At 42.5% G+C, this 13,403-nt stretch overlaps 1 protein-coding gene across 3 annotated transcripts; it reads left to right on the top strand.

The window, feature by feature from the left end:
• Window positions 1-1,982: 1,982 nt before the first annotated feature.
• Window positions 1,983-13,041, top strand: LOC121792057. Of its 3 annotated transcripts, none has more exons than XR_006048829.1 (3): window positions 1,983-2,462; window positions 3,515-3,578; window positions 12,802-13,041. XR_006048829.1 is itself a non-coding variant. In XM_042189841.1 (3 exons), exon 3 carries the CDS (start codon window positions 4,731-4,733, stop codon window positions 5,397-5,399), a length of 669 nt encoding a protein of 222 aa, XP_042045775.1. In that variant the 5' UTR covers window positions 1,983-2,462; window positions 3,515-3,578; the 3' UTR covers window positions 5,400-5,445. The 3 variants fall into 3 exon arrangements, 2 of the variants coding, with proteins under 2 accessions (XP_042045775.1, XP_042045776.1); XM_042189841.1 differs by lacking the exon at window positions 12,802-13,041 and adding an exon at window positions 4,731-5,445; XM_042189842.1 differs by lacking the exons at window positions 3,515-3,578; window positions 12,802-13,041 and adding an exon at window positions 4,731-5,445.
• The last annotated feature ends 362 nt before the right edge of the window (window positions 13,042-13,403 follow it).

The raw sequence follows: 13,403 nt of genomic DNA, 5'->3' as shown, positions 1-13,403 counted from the left end.
GAATGATATGCATTAGAGGCTTATAGAACTTCAAAATCGCGAGAAACATTGACTCAAACAAGGCTGCTGCACATCCACATATTTCGTATACATTTTCTAATCCATTTCTATCAATTCTCAACAAACATGTAAACATACAAAAATAGAAATATAATCAAAATTATCCACGACAACTCTTTAAAATCATACAAAATCCAAATACGTCAACCAACTATATAAGATAACGAAAAAAGTCATTATGTGGTTCATGGATTCATAAATACTCATATACAAAAGCTTTCTTTTAGTATATTTCCAATATAATAGTGAAAGTGTTTTGACGTCGTTTCGTCATTGAATTATGTGTACTTTGATAATTCTTAAAACAAAGATAAATTAGTATTGGACTTATTTACAGCTGAAATAAATTAAATTTTCCTAATCATAATTCAAGAAAACTTTAGAGTTACTCCAATTAGCTAGCATCTTGATAATTCACTCTTCAACAATTTAAAATATTCAAAATTTTATTCAGTTTTCTAAGAATTAATTCATGTTTTGAATTTTGAAACATAGTGTTGATTTATGTTTCAAATACATAAACATACTATTGATAGATATTTTGTAATTAATTACATAAATATGTAATGAATAAGTTATTTCAATTTGAAAAACTTAATCTTTTTTCAAAAACATTAGAGAAAATTAAAAATACGTATTTTATTGTTGCATGACATATTAAAAATATGTATATAATTAAAAAAACACGTATTATTTTTTGAAAATATTAAAGAAAAGTAAAAATATGCATTGGCCTGATAACGTGATGGGTAAGCCCGAAACCCAAAGGGTTAGGGTTAGGGTTGAACTTTTATAACCTGAAAAAATCATAACCCGAACAGCCCGTACCCGAATGGCTCGACAACCCGAACGGGTTGGCCCGATTGACATCCCTATACATGAATGCTCAGATCTGATTATGCTCTGTGTTTTATGTTGATTCCATGAAGAAGGTTAAGTTGTTAGAAAAAGTTTTACTTTATAGTACGTTTTGCAGGAGACTGACAGTCGTTCACTTTATTCTGTTTGTCCATTTCAGGAAACTACATGATGAGTAGATTTCATTCCGTTTAGCAAGTGGATCAGTTTAGTTAGTTTAGTCTGTCAAGTCAAGTAACTTAACTTAACCCACCGTAGTGAAGCGTGGCAGCAGCCATTCCCATTCGTGTCCGCAACCAATGTAAAACAAATCATCTCGGTGGGATCGATCGTTATTTTCCTATACTAGTAAATAGTATTGTGGGTTATGGTTTTGAAAGTGCTTTTGAGCTCTCACTCAAGGCGGATCTAACTCAAGTTGACCAGTCTGAATCTCCACTGGATCCACTCACTGGCATTTTGGAGGTAGAAGACATACACAAGTGATGGATACAAAGTTCACATGCGCGCGCTGCCAACCTGCCTCGCGTGAGCTGCATGTGCGACTTGGACGTGGATCTTGGTAATTGGTATTGTGATGTAACACCCGTACTTTTAAAGTACTAAATTAAAGCATGTCATGAAATAATTAATATAAAATATTTATGCATGTTATGTTTCTCGTTAATGTGCCTTGGAATGTAGTACGGTATTTATGTGATGAAATAATTGATAAAATTATTTCGAAATACTATGCTTCGCGATAAATGTGATTTGGGAAATCGTATGGTTTATGTGTTTAATGTGAAAAAAAGGAAACATGCTTATTCTTTTTAATTATGAACGATGGGAGACATATGGAAGGTCTCGTTGAAAGAATGACGACGATATTGCTATATTTAGCAAGACGAATGAAATACGTGGAGATGATTTTTTTCCCTATGGAAGACGACGTGCGTAAATCGAGGAATGATTGAAGGGATAGTGTATTTGGAACAACACCAAATATAAACTATGCCGTTAAACGTACTTTAATTTTGGTTGTGAGGAACGAGATAACAAGAATTTAATAAAGACGCGTGAATTTTAATTATCAAAGGAAAATACGAGAAAATAAAGTATGTATTTACTTGGGTAGATACAATGGCCTTGGGCCATAACAATCAAAAAGCCTAACAATTTAAATATTATACTAACTTGGGCTTCCAATTAAATTGAGCCCAAGACTATTAAATTAATTTAGAAGCCCAATTTCTTTCCAAACAATTGGGAGCAAGCCCTAAAGCCTTTCTTCTTCCTCTTCCTCACAATGTGGTCGACGGCTTCTTCACAAGGAGACCCTCCAATTTCCACTCCTTCCACCTTCTATCTTCCACCATCAATGCCCACAAACCAAGAGTCACCACCACTTCTCAATTTATGCTCTTCTCTAACTCCTCACATTACACAACACAAAAAAAAAAAAAGAGTGAGAAAACCGAGAGAGAGCCAAGAGAAAGCAAGAGGAGGAGGAGTTCATTTTCACCATTCTTGTCCATCCACCACCAAATCCAACCATTCTTGAGGTATAATCCCTTTCCCAAAGCATGATTAAATAGTATCTATGCATATATAATTTTTTTTTCTTACATTCACTTCCATAATCACTTCAATTAACAATCAACTAAGAATAAATTGAACATTCGCCGTATGTAATCGAAAGCCCGAAAGAACTTAACTTTGTATTGAAAACGTATCTTTCGGGGTGGTTCGGAGTGTTTCCGGGGAAGAGGAAGCTGCCGGTGGCGGCGAGCGGCCGGTGACAGCAGCGGCTCCTCCCCGTGGCAGCAGCAACGCGGTGACAGCAGCGGCTCCTCCCCGTGGCAGCAGCAACGCGGCGGACAGCAGCGCTCCCCGGCGACTCCAGCAGCGACGTGACGACTTCCGCAGCGACCCGGCGACCCCAGGGAGCAGCACGGGACAGCAGCAGCGACAGCGGGAGTATAATGACACTGAGCGATGCTCGGTGCAGCGGCTACGGGCGGCTCCGACGCGAAAGGAGAGGGGAGCGGCGGAAATTGTAAGAAGAAGAGAAGAAGGAAGAGACGTGGAGTGGGCAGGAAAAAATGGACTTGGGCCTCTTGTGTTTTCTTTGATTGGCCCTTTTTATTTTAGTGGGAGGCTATTGTTTTAAAGTTTGGTTTTTATTTACTATATGGGGCTTATAAATTTAATTGGAAGTAAGAGGTGAGGTAAATAATTAAGTCTTGGGCCGATGATTTAATCGCTAAGAATGATATAATTTAATCATGGGAAATTTTAATTAATTTCCGGAATATTTCAACGAGGAATTCTATCCTAAGTCCGAAATAAATATGTTCCGAGAGAATATTGTTGCGATAAATTAAGTATGCGCTTAAATGATCTTTAGAAAAAAAATTTTCGGCGTCATGGAAAATACGAGGAGCCAACGGAGGAAAGAACGAGCGTAAGCGGCCTATCGGCGTCGCACGAATAATAAAAAATGTACGAAAAAAAACCCGAGGAAACGAATTAAAAGATTTTAATTAGAGTGCATGCATTCTAAATATCTTCGTTACCAAGAATTTGATATGAACTTTATGTATTTTCCGAAAAGGTGGTTCGCACGGCCGCTAAAGTCGGAACGAGAAGCTACTTAAGGAAAACTCTAAGCTTTTGAGGTGGGCTTTATTACTTAAATCTTTTTATTTGAAATTGATATGTTTATGGTGAAATAAGGGAGGTTTAAATAGTATGTCATGCCGTATTTTGGTTTTAAATTGCCTATCTGATTGTCTACTAGGATAATGTCCTACTAGACTTTGATGGTTAACGAATTCGGGTCTAACTAGGGTCTAAGCCCTACTTAGGCTAGTGCACTGATGGGGATCGTGAGACGTCCTCTAGATCGGCCGGTCCAGTGATCGAGTTTGTGGCCACATTCTCGTTTCACATGATGATTCAATCACTGTTCCGGTTACTACTATGTCTTCATACATAATAGTAGCTAAACTCTCATTTGCTTCCGCTGCTCAATGTTTTAAAAATTTCTGTTATTTTCTTTGAACTGTTGAACTCTGTCATTTTCGTTATGTAATTTCGGGATTGAACCTTTGGCTTGAATAAATGAAATTTCATCTTTGAGCAATATGTCGTTTTTCCTTGATCGCTACCCCCTTCTTCCCCGCTTCTTAACTCCCCCACTAGTCACGATTCCCCGTGCTTCCTATCCTTAGAAAGTGCGGTCGTGACAGAACGGTATCAGAGCAAATTTTCCTTCCGCTCTGGACCGAGAGTCGTTTATTCAATCTAGTCCAGACTCATTTCGCTAGACTAAAAGAGTATTCATTGAAGGCTCAACATTCCGTCTCGCCGCGCTCAACAAGAAAGAAGGTAAAATGTTTTGAATAAGGCACATTGGATGTGATGATGAATGGAATATGTTTGAGATGTAGAATTCAAAGGCCTTAAAGGTAGGCTAGTCTTTTATGTGAATTTCTTCGTTTGATGACGATACAAGTATTGATGGAATGAATGGGACGCGAATTCCAAGGGATGATGAGATGACGAGATAAGGATAACCTTGTGAAGCGCGACTAACACTAGATCGAAAGATCGATGAAATTGCAGATTGCTACGTTATAAAATACGAAACATCTATCCTTAGATGTTAACTTGAAAAAAAAGAAAAGAATTGTTATGACTTTTCCTTATGGAAATCGACAGGTATATGCACGGTAGCACGTATGACGTTCTCTACGTGTTTTATCTTTCTCTACCTTGCTTTATTCTTTTTCTGCGACTGGTTGCTAAGGGAACTTACTTTCATGTAGATGGCGATCATGATCCATGCACCGCTAAGGGGGAGGTACGTCAAGAATGGACTGCGGGCGGTGGAAATGATATCTTATGTCGCAGACTACTTGACACTATGGCGGGATGCACATGGCTGTGGAGTGAGGCACTATGAGGGGATTAAGAGGTTGATTGATGGACTACCGGCGCCTTGGAATAGGTGGGCCGACGAGGCTTCATGGTCATACATTTGGCATAAGCTCCCCGACTATAGTATGCAAGGAGACATGCATGGTTTTGTGAAGGTCCTCTTGGAAGCCCTGGTCGATGCTCGTGACGGACCGCCACCCTATGCCCCACCTAGGAAGGAGGCATCCTCATCGAGTCGCAGCCCCTACAGCAGGGGTCGGTACGAGGGTGAGACGCTGCAACCAAACTTCCCCAAGAGGAGGAGGCTTGGGATACGCACCTCCGCACCTCCCGCGATGGAAGTTCTTGTGGTCGATAAGCATATCGACGTCGCTACTTATGTGAGGGAGAACGATGAGGATGAGGAGGAATATCCTCTTGAAGATGAGGGAGAACCTCTTGAAGACGAGAAGGATCCCATGGAAGATGAGGATGACCCCGAAGAAGAGCCCCTTGGAAGGGAGGTTGAGGTTGAAAGTGAGGAAGGGGCGAATTATGAGAGAGCTCCCGAGGAGTAGTGTTCTTTTGATGTTTGTTAGCTTTTGAATGTTTTGTTTTGACGAACTATGTAATGTTTTCTTTGAAGTTTTGGTTTTCTTTGTTGCAAAGACCTTGTGGAAACACGTACTGTTTTGTTTTAAGTTAATAAAGTTTCCATTGTTTAATCGTTGTCTTCGTTTTACCTTGTTGTGTGTGGGAAAATTTGTGAAATCACTTTTGGAAAGGTTGTGTGGTGTGGTGTGGTGATGGTAAAATCAGACTTTTGGTACTAACGCATGTGTTGAACAGAATGCCTCCCCGACGTGCAGCCGTTCATCACGAGAATGAGGCAAGCAACGAGACCCAAAGTAGTGTGGGCCCTGAAGGACAACCACCACCACCACCTCCACCACCGCCACAGCCGGAACGAAACATTAAGAAGGAGTTTCGGAAGGAACGTCCTCCCGTTTTCGATGGGATGGGAGATCCGGCCAAGGCTGAGACCTGGATTCGGGCCATAGAACGCATCTTCAAGTTCTTAAGGTGCACCGACCAGGAGCGCCTGTCGTGCGTGACCTACCAGCTTACCGAGTCCACAGAGTTTTGGTGGGAGACCAAGTAGCGGACGATGACGCAGGAACAATTAGATGCCCTGACGTGGGAAGACTTTAAGGAGGAACTGTATGACAAATATGTTCAAAGGAGCTACCGCAAGGCAAAGGAGGCCGAGTTCTACAACCTAAAACAGGGGTGGATGACCGTGACGGAATATGACCGTGCCCTATGTGACATGTCTCGATATGCACCGGAACAGGTAAATACTGACGAGAAGATGGCGGAAAAGTTTTGTGCCGGTCTGAGGCATGAAATCAGGATGGCTTTGGCATGCCGTGGAAGGCTCTCGTATGCCGAGTCGTTGTCTCGTGCATTGGACGTGGAAGAAGCAATGCCACGGGAAAAGACAGCTACACCCACTACTCCAACACCGCAGACCCCACAACAGAATTTCCGAGACAAGAGAAAGTGGGACGGGAACCGCGAACCCTTTGACAACAAGAGGTTCCAAGGTACCCCAAACTCTGCCCGGGGAAAAGGAAAGCAAGCTGCTCCATACCAAAGTGGAGATTTCCGTCAGAGAGCACCGCCCTGCGCCAAGTGCCAGAAGAACCACATGGGGGAGTGCAGAGTCGGGACAAACGTGTGCTACAAGTGTGGCGGAGTTGGACACTTCGCCAAAGAGTGCCCGAACAACAATAACACTGGAGTTGGGGGGCACCAAACGAGCCTCGAGGGAATCCTACACCACCTCAGCAGTCGCAACAGCGTCGCCAACCATATCCAACTCAAGCTAGAGCCTATGCCTTGGGACGCAAGCAAGCTAAAGCCCCACAGGGAGGTCCAAAACAAGATAATCTGGCAGGTATGGGAACATTACTTGACATGCCTGTTGCTGTTCTGTTTGATACGAGTGCGTCGCACTCCTTTATATCGCACTCCTGCGTAAATGCTTTAAGACTTCCTGTTGATGAACTTGAACTTAAGATGAATGTGAACTCACCGGTAGGAGGCCTTATAGACCTTTCACAATCTTGCTCGAACATAGAATTTATGGTGGGAGAACTTAGCTTAGTGGCTCACAACCTACATGTTATGCCGATGGATAATGTCGATATTATTCTGGGGATGGACTGGCTAGCTGAAAACTATTCCACTATTCGATGCCAAGAGAAACAAATCTCGTTACAAACCCCGGGGAAGGAGCCTTCTACTTTCCACGGGATTTCGATGAATCAACGGATTTGTGTGATATCGGCACTTCAAGCAACTACGATGATTAGAAAGGGGCATCCTGCCTATCTCGTTTATCTACAAGGACATGACAATAAAGAAAGGAAAGTTGAAGATGTGGCGGTAGTACGTGAGTTTCCCGACGTGTTGCCAGGCCCTCCGCCTGATCGACAATTGGAGTTTACTATCGATCTGGAACCAGGAGCCGCACCAGTATCGAAGGCACCTTATAGGATGGCACCGAAAGAGTTGGAAGAACTCAAAATCCAGCTACAAGAACTTTTGGACTTGAGTTTTATCTGACCCAGTGTATCGCCGTGGGGAGCACCTGTGTTGTTTGTGAAGAAGAAAGACGGGACCTTGAGAATGTGCATAGACTACCGGGAATTGAACAAATTGACCCTCAAGAACAAGTATCCTCTACCGAGGATAGACGACATGTTCGACCAACTCAGGGGAGCAGGAGTATTTTAAAAAATGGACTTAAGGTCAGGATATCATCAACTGAGAGTACAAAGAGAAGACATACCCAAGACGGCATTCCGAACGAGGTATGGGCATTATGAGTTTGTAGTAATGCCGTTTGGACTGACAAATGCACCTGCAGTATTTATGGACTTAATAAATCGAGTATTCCATCCATACTTGGACAAGTTCGTCCTGGTGTTCATAGATGATGTACTGGTTTACTCGAAGAACGAGAAAGAACATGAGGAGCACCTAAGGATCACGTTGGAAACACTAAGAACGGAGAAGTTGTACGCCAAGTCCAGTAAGTGTGATTTCTGGCTAAAGGAAGTGAATTTTCAGGGGCATATTGTGACGGCCGAAGGGATTCGAGTTGACCCCACAAAGGTGGAGGCTGTACAACAGTGGAAGGCGCCAAAGACCCCAAACGAGATTCGGAGTTTCCTTGGACTGGCAGGATACTAACGGAGATTTATTGAAGGATTTTCTAAAATCGCAAGGCCGATGACTCAACACTGAAGAAGGGGACCAAGGGCAATTGGACACCGGAGTGTGAGGCTAGTTTCCAGTTGTTGAAAGAGAAGTTGACCACCGCACCTATACTAGCCGTGCCGGAACCAGGGGTAGACTATGTGGTTTACACTGATGCGTCGAAGGTTGGACTGGGGTGTGTTTTGATGTAGAACGGTAAGGTGATTGCCTATGCTTCACGGCAGTTGAGGCCACACGAGCTGAACTACCCTACTCATGACCTGGAATTAGCAGCCGTCGTGCATGCATTGAAGATTTGGAGGCACCATCTCTATGGAGTTCGGTGTGAGATTTTTACCGACCATAAGAGTCTAAAATACTTCTTTGAACAGAAAGACTTGAACATGAGGCAACGCAGATGGCTCGAACTAGTCAAGGATTATGACTGTGGCAATAACTATCATCCCGGCAAAGTAAACGTAGTGGCCGATGCATTGAGCCGAAAAACCACACCACAATTGGCAACCTTTCTCACTCAAGAAGCGGAGTTGATTCGTGAATTCAGCAAAATGCGATTGGAAGTAGTGAGAGCTCCGGAGACCGTGAAAGGAAAGATCGCCACCTTGGTGGTGGTATCCGATCTGCGAACAAGTATAATAGAAGGACAACGAAATGATGAAAATTTAGAGAAGGTTCGACTGAAGGTGAGGAAGGGCGAGCAAGAGAAATTTTGAGAGGAGACTGATAATGCTCTCACTTATGAAGGGAGACTTTGTGTGCCAGACGATGAAGGACTTCGAAATGAAATTTTGACCGAGGCACACGAGACTCCATACACCGCTCATCCTGGAAGTACGAAGATGTACCAGGACTTGAAGGGATCATTATGGTGGGATGGAATGAAGAGGGACACAGCTTCGTTTGTGGAAAGATGTTTGGCGTGTCAACAAGTAAAAGCTTTACATCAACGACCCTATGGGAAGCTGCAACCGTTGGAAATCCCGGAGTGGAAATGGGAACATATCGCCATGGATTTTGTGACGGGATTACCAAAGACCCGACAAGGGAATACAACCCTTTGGGTAATCATAGACCGCCTCACCAAGAGTGCGCATTTAATACCTATCCATATAACTCATGGATCCGACAAACTGGCCCGGATTTATGTGAAAGAAATCATTCGGCTACATGGGGTGCCAGTAACAATCACGTCAGACCGAGATACAAGGTTCACCTCAAGGGTTTGGATAAGTCTGCAACGAGAGCTTGGTACACGACTGAATTTTAGTACTGCTTTCCATCCACAAACCGATGGACAGTCCGAGAGAACGATTCTAACTCTCGAGGACATGTTGAGAGCCGTGGTTCTCGACAGAGGAGAAAATTGGGAAGTTGTACTACTGTTGATCGAGTTTGCCTACAACAACAGTTTCCAGGCGACAATAAATATGGCCCCATATGAAGCATTGTACGGGAGGAAGTGTAGATCACCACTCCACTGGGGCGAGGTGGGTGAAAGAAAAATACTCGGGCCAGATTCGGTTGAGGAGATGATTGAGATTGTGCGACAAATTCGACAAAGGATAAAAGAAGCTCAAGACCGACAGAAGTCGTATGCTGATGTCCGGCGTACAGATTTACAGTTCAATACGGGAGATAAGGTGTTCTTGAAAGTATCTCCGTCGAAGGGGATAACGAGGTTTGGTGTAAAGGGGAAGTTGAAGCCACGATACGTAGGGCATTATGAAATTCTTGAGAAGGTGGGACCCGTAGCGTATAGGTTGGCACTACCACCGAGTTTTGGGACTGTGCATAACGTGTTCCATGTGTCACAATTACGAAAGTATGTGTTCGATCCCAAACACGTGGTTCATCAAGAGGAAATGATTTTGAATCCCGACTTGAGTTATGAGGAGAAGCCCGAAGCTATCCCGGACAGGAAAGTGCAAGAATTGAGAAATAAATCGATCGCGTCCGTGAAAGTACTTTGGAAACACCATGGCCACGAGAAGGCTACTTGGGAACTCGAGGATAAAATGAGTAAATTTCGGGATGAAATTTCTGTTAAGGTGGATTGAATGTAACACCCGTACTTTTAAAGTACTAAATTAAAGCATGTCATGAAATAATTAATATAAAATATTTATGCATGCTATGTTTCTCGTTAATGTGCATTGGAATGTAGTATGGTATTTATCTGACGAAATAATTGATAAAATTATTTCGAAATACTATGCTTCGCGATAAATGTGATTTGGGAAATCGTATGGTTTATGTGTTTAATGTGAAAAAAAGGAAACGTGCTTATTCTTTTTAATTATGAACGATGGGAGACATATGGAAGGTCTCGTTGAAAGAATGACGACGATATTGCTATATTTAGCAAGACGAATGAAATACATGGAGATGATTTTTTTTCCCTATGGAAGACGACGTGCGTAAATCGAGGAATGGTTGAAGGGATAGTATATTTGGAACAACACCAAATATAAACTATGCCGTTAAACGTACTTTAACTTTGGTTGTGAGGAACGAGATAACAAGAATTTAATAAAGACGCGTGAATTTTAATTATCAAAGGAAAATACGAGAAAATAAAGTATGTATTTACTTGGGTACATACAATGGCCTTGGGCCATAACAATCAAAAAGCCTAACAATTTAAATATTATACTAACTTGGGCTTCCAATTAAATTGAGCCCAAGACAATTAAATTAATTTAGAAGCCCAATTTCTTTCCAAACAATTGGGAGCAAGCCCAAAAGCCTTTCTTCTTCCTCTTCCTCACAATGTGGTCAACGGCTTCTTCACAAGGAGACCCTCCAATTTCCACTCCTTCCACCTTCTATCTTCCACCATCAATGCCCACAAACCAAGAGTCACCACCACTTCTCAATTTATGCTCTTCTCTAACTCCTCACATTACACTACACAAAAAAAAAAAGAGTGAGAGAACCGAGAGAGAGCCGAGAGAAAGCAAGAGGAGGAGGAGTTCATTTTTACCATTCTTGTCCATCCACCACCAAATCCAACCATTCTTGAGGTATAATCCCTTTCCCAAAGCATGATTAAATAGTATCTATGCATATATAATTTTTTTTTCTTATACATTCACTTCCATAATCACTTCAATTAACAATCAACTAAGAATCAATCGAACATTCGCCGTATGTAATCGAAAGCCCGAAAGAACTTAACTTTGTATTGAAAACGTATCTTTCGGGGTGGTTCGGAGTGTTTCCGGGGAAGAGGAAGCTGCCGGTGGCGGCGAGCGGCCGGTGACAGCAGCGGCTCCTCCCCGTGGCAGCAGCAATGCGGTGACAGCAGCGGCTCCTCCCCGTGGCAGCAGCAACGCGGTGACAGCAGCGGCTCCTCCCCGTGGCAGCAGCAACGCGGCGGACAGCAGCGCTCCCCGGCGACTCCAGCAGCGACGCGACGACTTCCGCAGCGACCCGGTGACCCCAGCGAGCAGCACGGGACAGCAGCAGCGACAGCGGGAGTATAATGACAGTGAGCGATGCTCGGTGCAGCGGCTACGGGCGGCTCCGACGCGAAAGGAGAGGGGAGCGGCGGAAATTGTAAGAAGAAGAGAAGAAGAAGGAAGAGACGTGGAGTGGGTAGAAAAAAATGGACTTGGGCCTCTTGTGTTTTCTTTGATTGGGCCTTTTTATTTTAGTGGGAGGTTATTGTTTTAAAGTTGGGTTTTTTTTTACTATATGGGGCTTATAAATTTAATTGGAAGTAAGAGGTGAGGTAAATAATTAAGTCTTGGGCCGATGATTTAATCGCTAAGAATGATTTAATTTAATCATGGGAAATTTTAATTAATTTCCGGAATATTTCAACGAGGAATTCTAGCCTATGTCCGAAATAAATATGTTCCGAGGGAATATTGTTGCGATAAATTAAGTATGCGCTTAAATGATCTTTAGAATTTTTTTTTCGACGTCATTGAAAATACGAGGAGCCAACGGAGGAAAGAACGAGCGTAAGCGGCCGACCGGCGTCGCACGCGACGCCTTGGGCGGCCACCGAATAATCGAAAATGTACGAAAAAAAAACCGAGGAAACGAATTAAAAGATTTTAATTAGAGTGCATGCATTGTAAATATCTTCGTTACCAAGAATTTGATATGAACTTTATGTATTTTCCGAAAAGGTGGTTCGCACGACCGCTAAAGTTAGAACGAGAAGCTACTTAAGGAAAACTCTAAGCTTTTGAGTTGGGCTTTATTACTTAAAGCTTTTTATTTGAAATTGATATGTTTATGGTGAAATAAGGGAGGTTTTAAATAGTATGTCATGTCGTATTTTGGTTTTAAATTGCCTATCTCATTGTCTACTAGGATAATGTCCTACTAGACTTTGATGGTCAACGAATTCGGGTCTAACTAGGGTCTAAGCCCTACTTAGGCTAGTGCACTGATGGGGATCGTGAGTCGTCCTCTAGGTCGGACGGTCCAGTGATCGAGTTTGTGGCCACATTCTCATTTCACATGATGGTTCAGATATGGTATATGATGGAGGATGACGATTGTCCGCGCGGACACTATTTTAAGGAATGATTTTAGTGTTTCTCGCCCTTTTTAAAGTAAAACCCGAGATTCACTCGATGATGGCTTGACATAACTTAAACGATAAATGTATTTCGGGCATGAGTTCACTGGGAGCATCAAGTACTCAGCCCCTGCATATGTTTTCCCTATGTGCAGGTTGAGCAAGGTCGGGAGGCGAAGGATGTTGAGCGCTGATCCAAGAATGTATTCAATCACTGTTCCGGTTACTACTATGTCTTCATACATAGTAGTAGCTAAACTCTCATTTGCTTCCGCTACTCAATGTTTTAAAAATTTATGTTATTTTTTTGAACTGTTGATCTCTGTCATTTTCGTTATGTAATTTCGGGATTGAACCTTTGGCTTGAATAAATGAAATTTCATCTTTGAGCAATATGTCGTTTTTCCTTGATCGCTACCCCCTTCTTCCCCGCTTCTTAACTCCCCCACTAGTCACGATTCCCCGTGCTTCCTATCCTTTGAAAGTGCGGTCGTGACATGTGATTGTTATTTGGGCATAGTCATTGGGCTTAGAGTTATGGCTTTACCATATTAAAATAGTCTAATTTTCAGCAGCCTTGATTAGATTACCTCAAAGCTTGACGGAATTCCAAGAATTAAGAAACAAAACTTCATGCAAGTGTTAGTTATATGAACTAATACAAAAGAGAACTACAAAGAAAAATTCTTTGTAGATGTTTTTTTCTATCTACACAACTATGGGTTGCATAGGTACAAAGGAGTATGAGAATTGAGAA

Source organism: Salvia splendens, chromosome 2, assembly GCF_004379255.2.
Source record: "Salvia splendens isolate huo1 chromosome 2, SspV2, whole genome shotgun sequence".
Lineage (NCBI taxonomy): Eukaryota > Viridiplantae > Streptophyta > Magnoliopsida > Lamiales > Lamiaceae > Salvia > Salvia splendens.
The sequence above is the reverse complement of the archived record's forward strand: the minus strand, read 5'-3'. Positions and strand labels throughout refer to the sequence as shown.

Bases quoted from the DNA above. Each gene is read 5' to 3' on its own strand.
- LOC121792057 (XM_042189842.1), top strand. From the start codon at position 4,731: ATGGCGATCATGATCCATGCACCGCTAAGGGGGAGGTACGTCAAGAAT.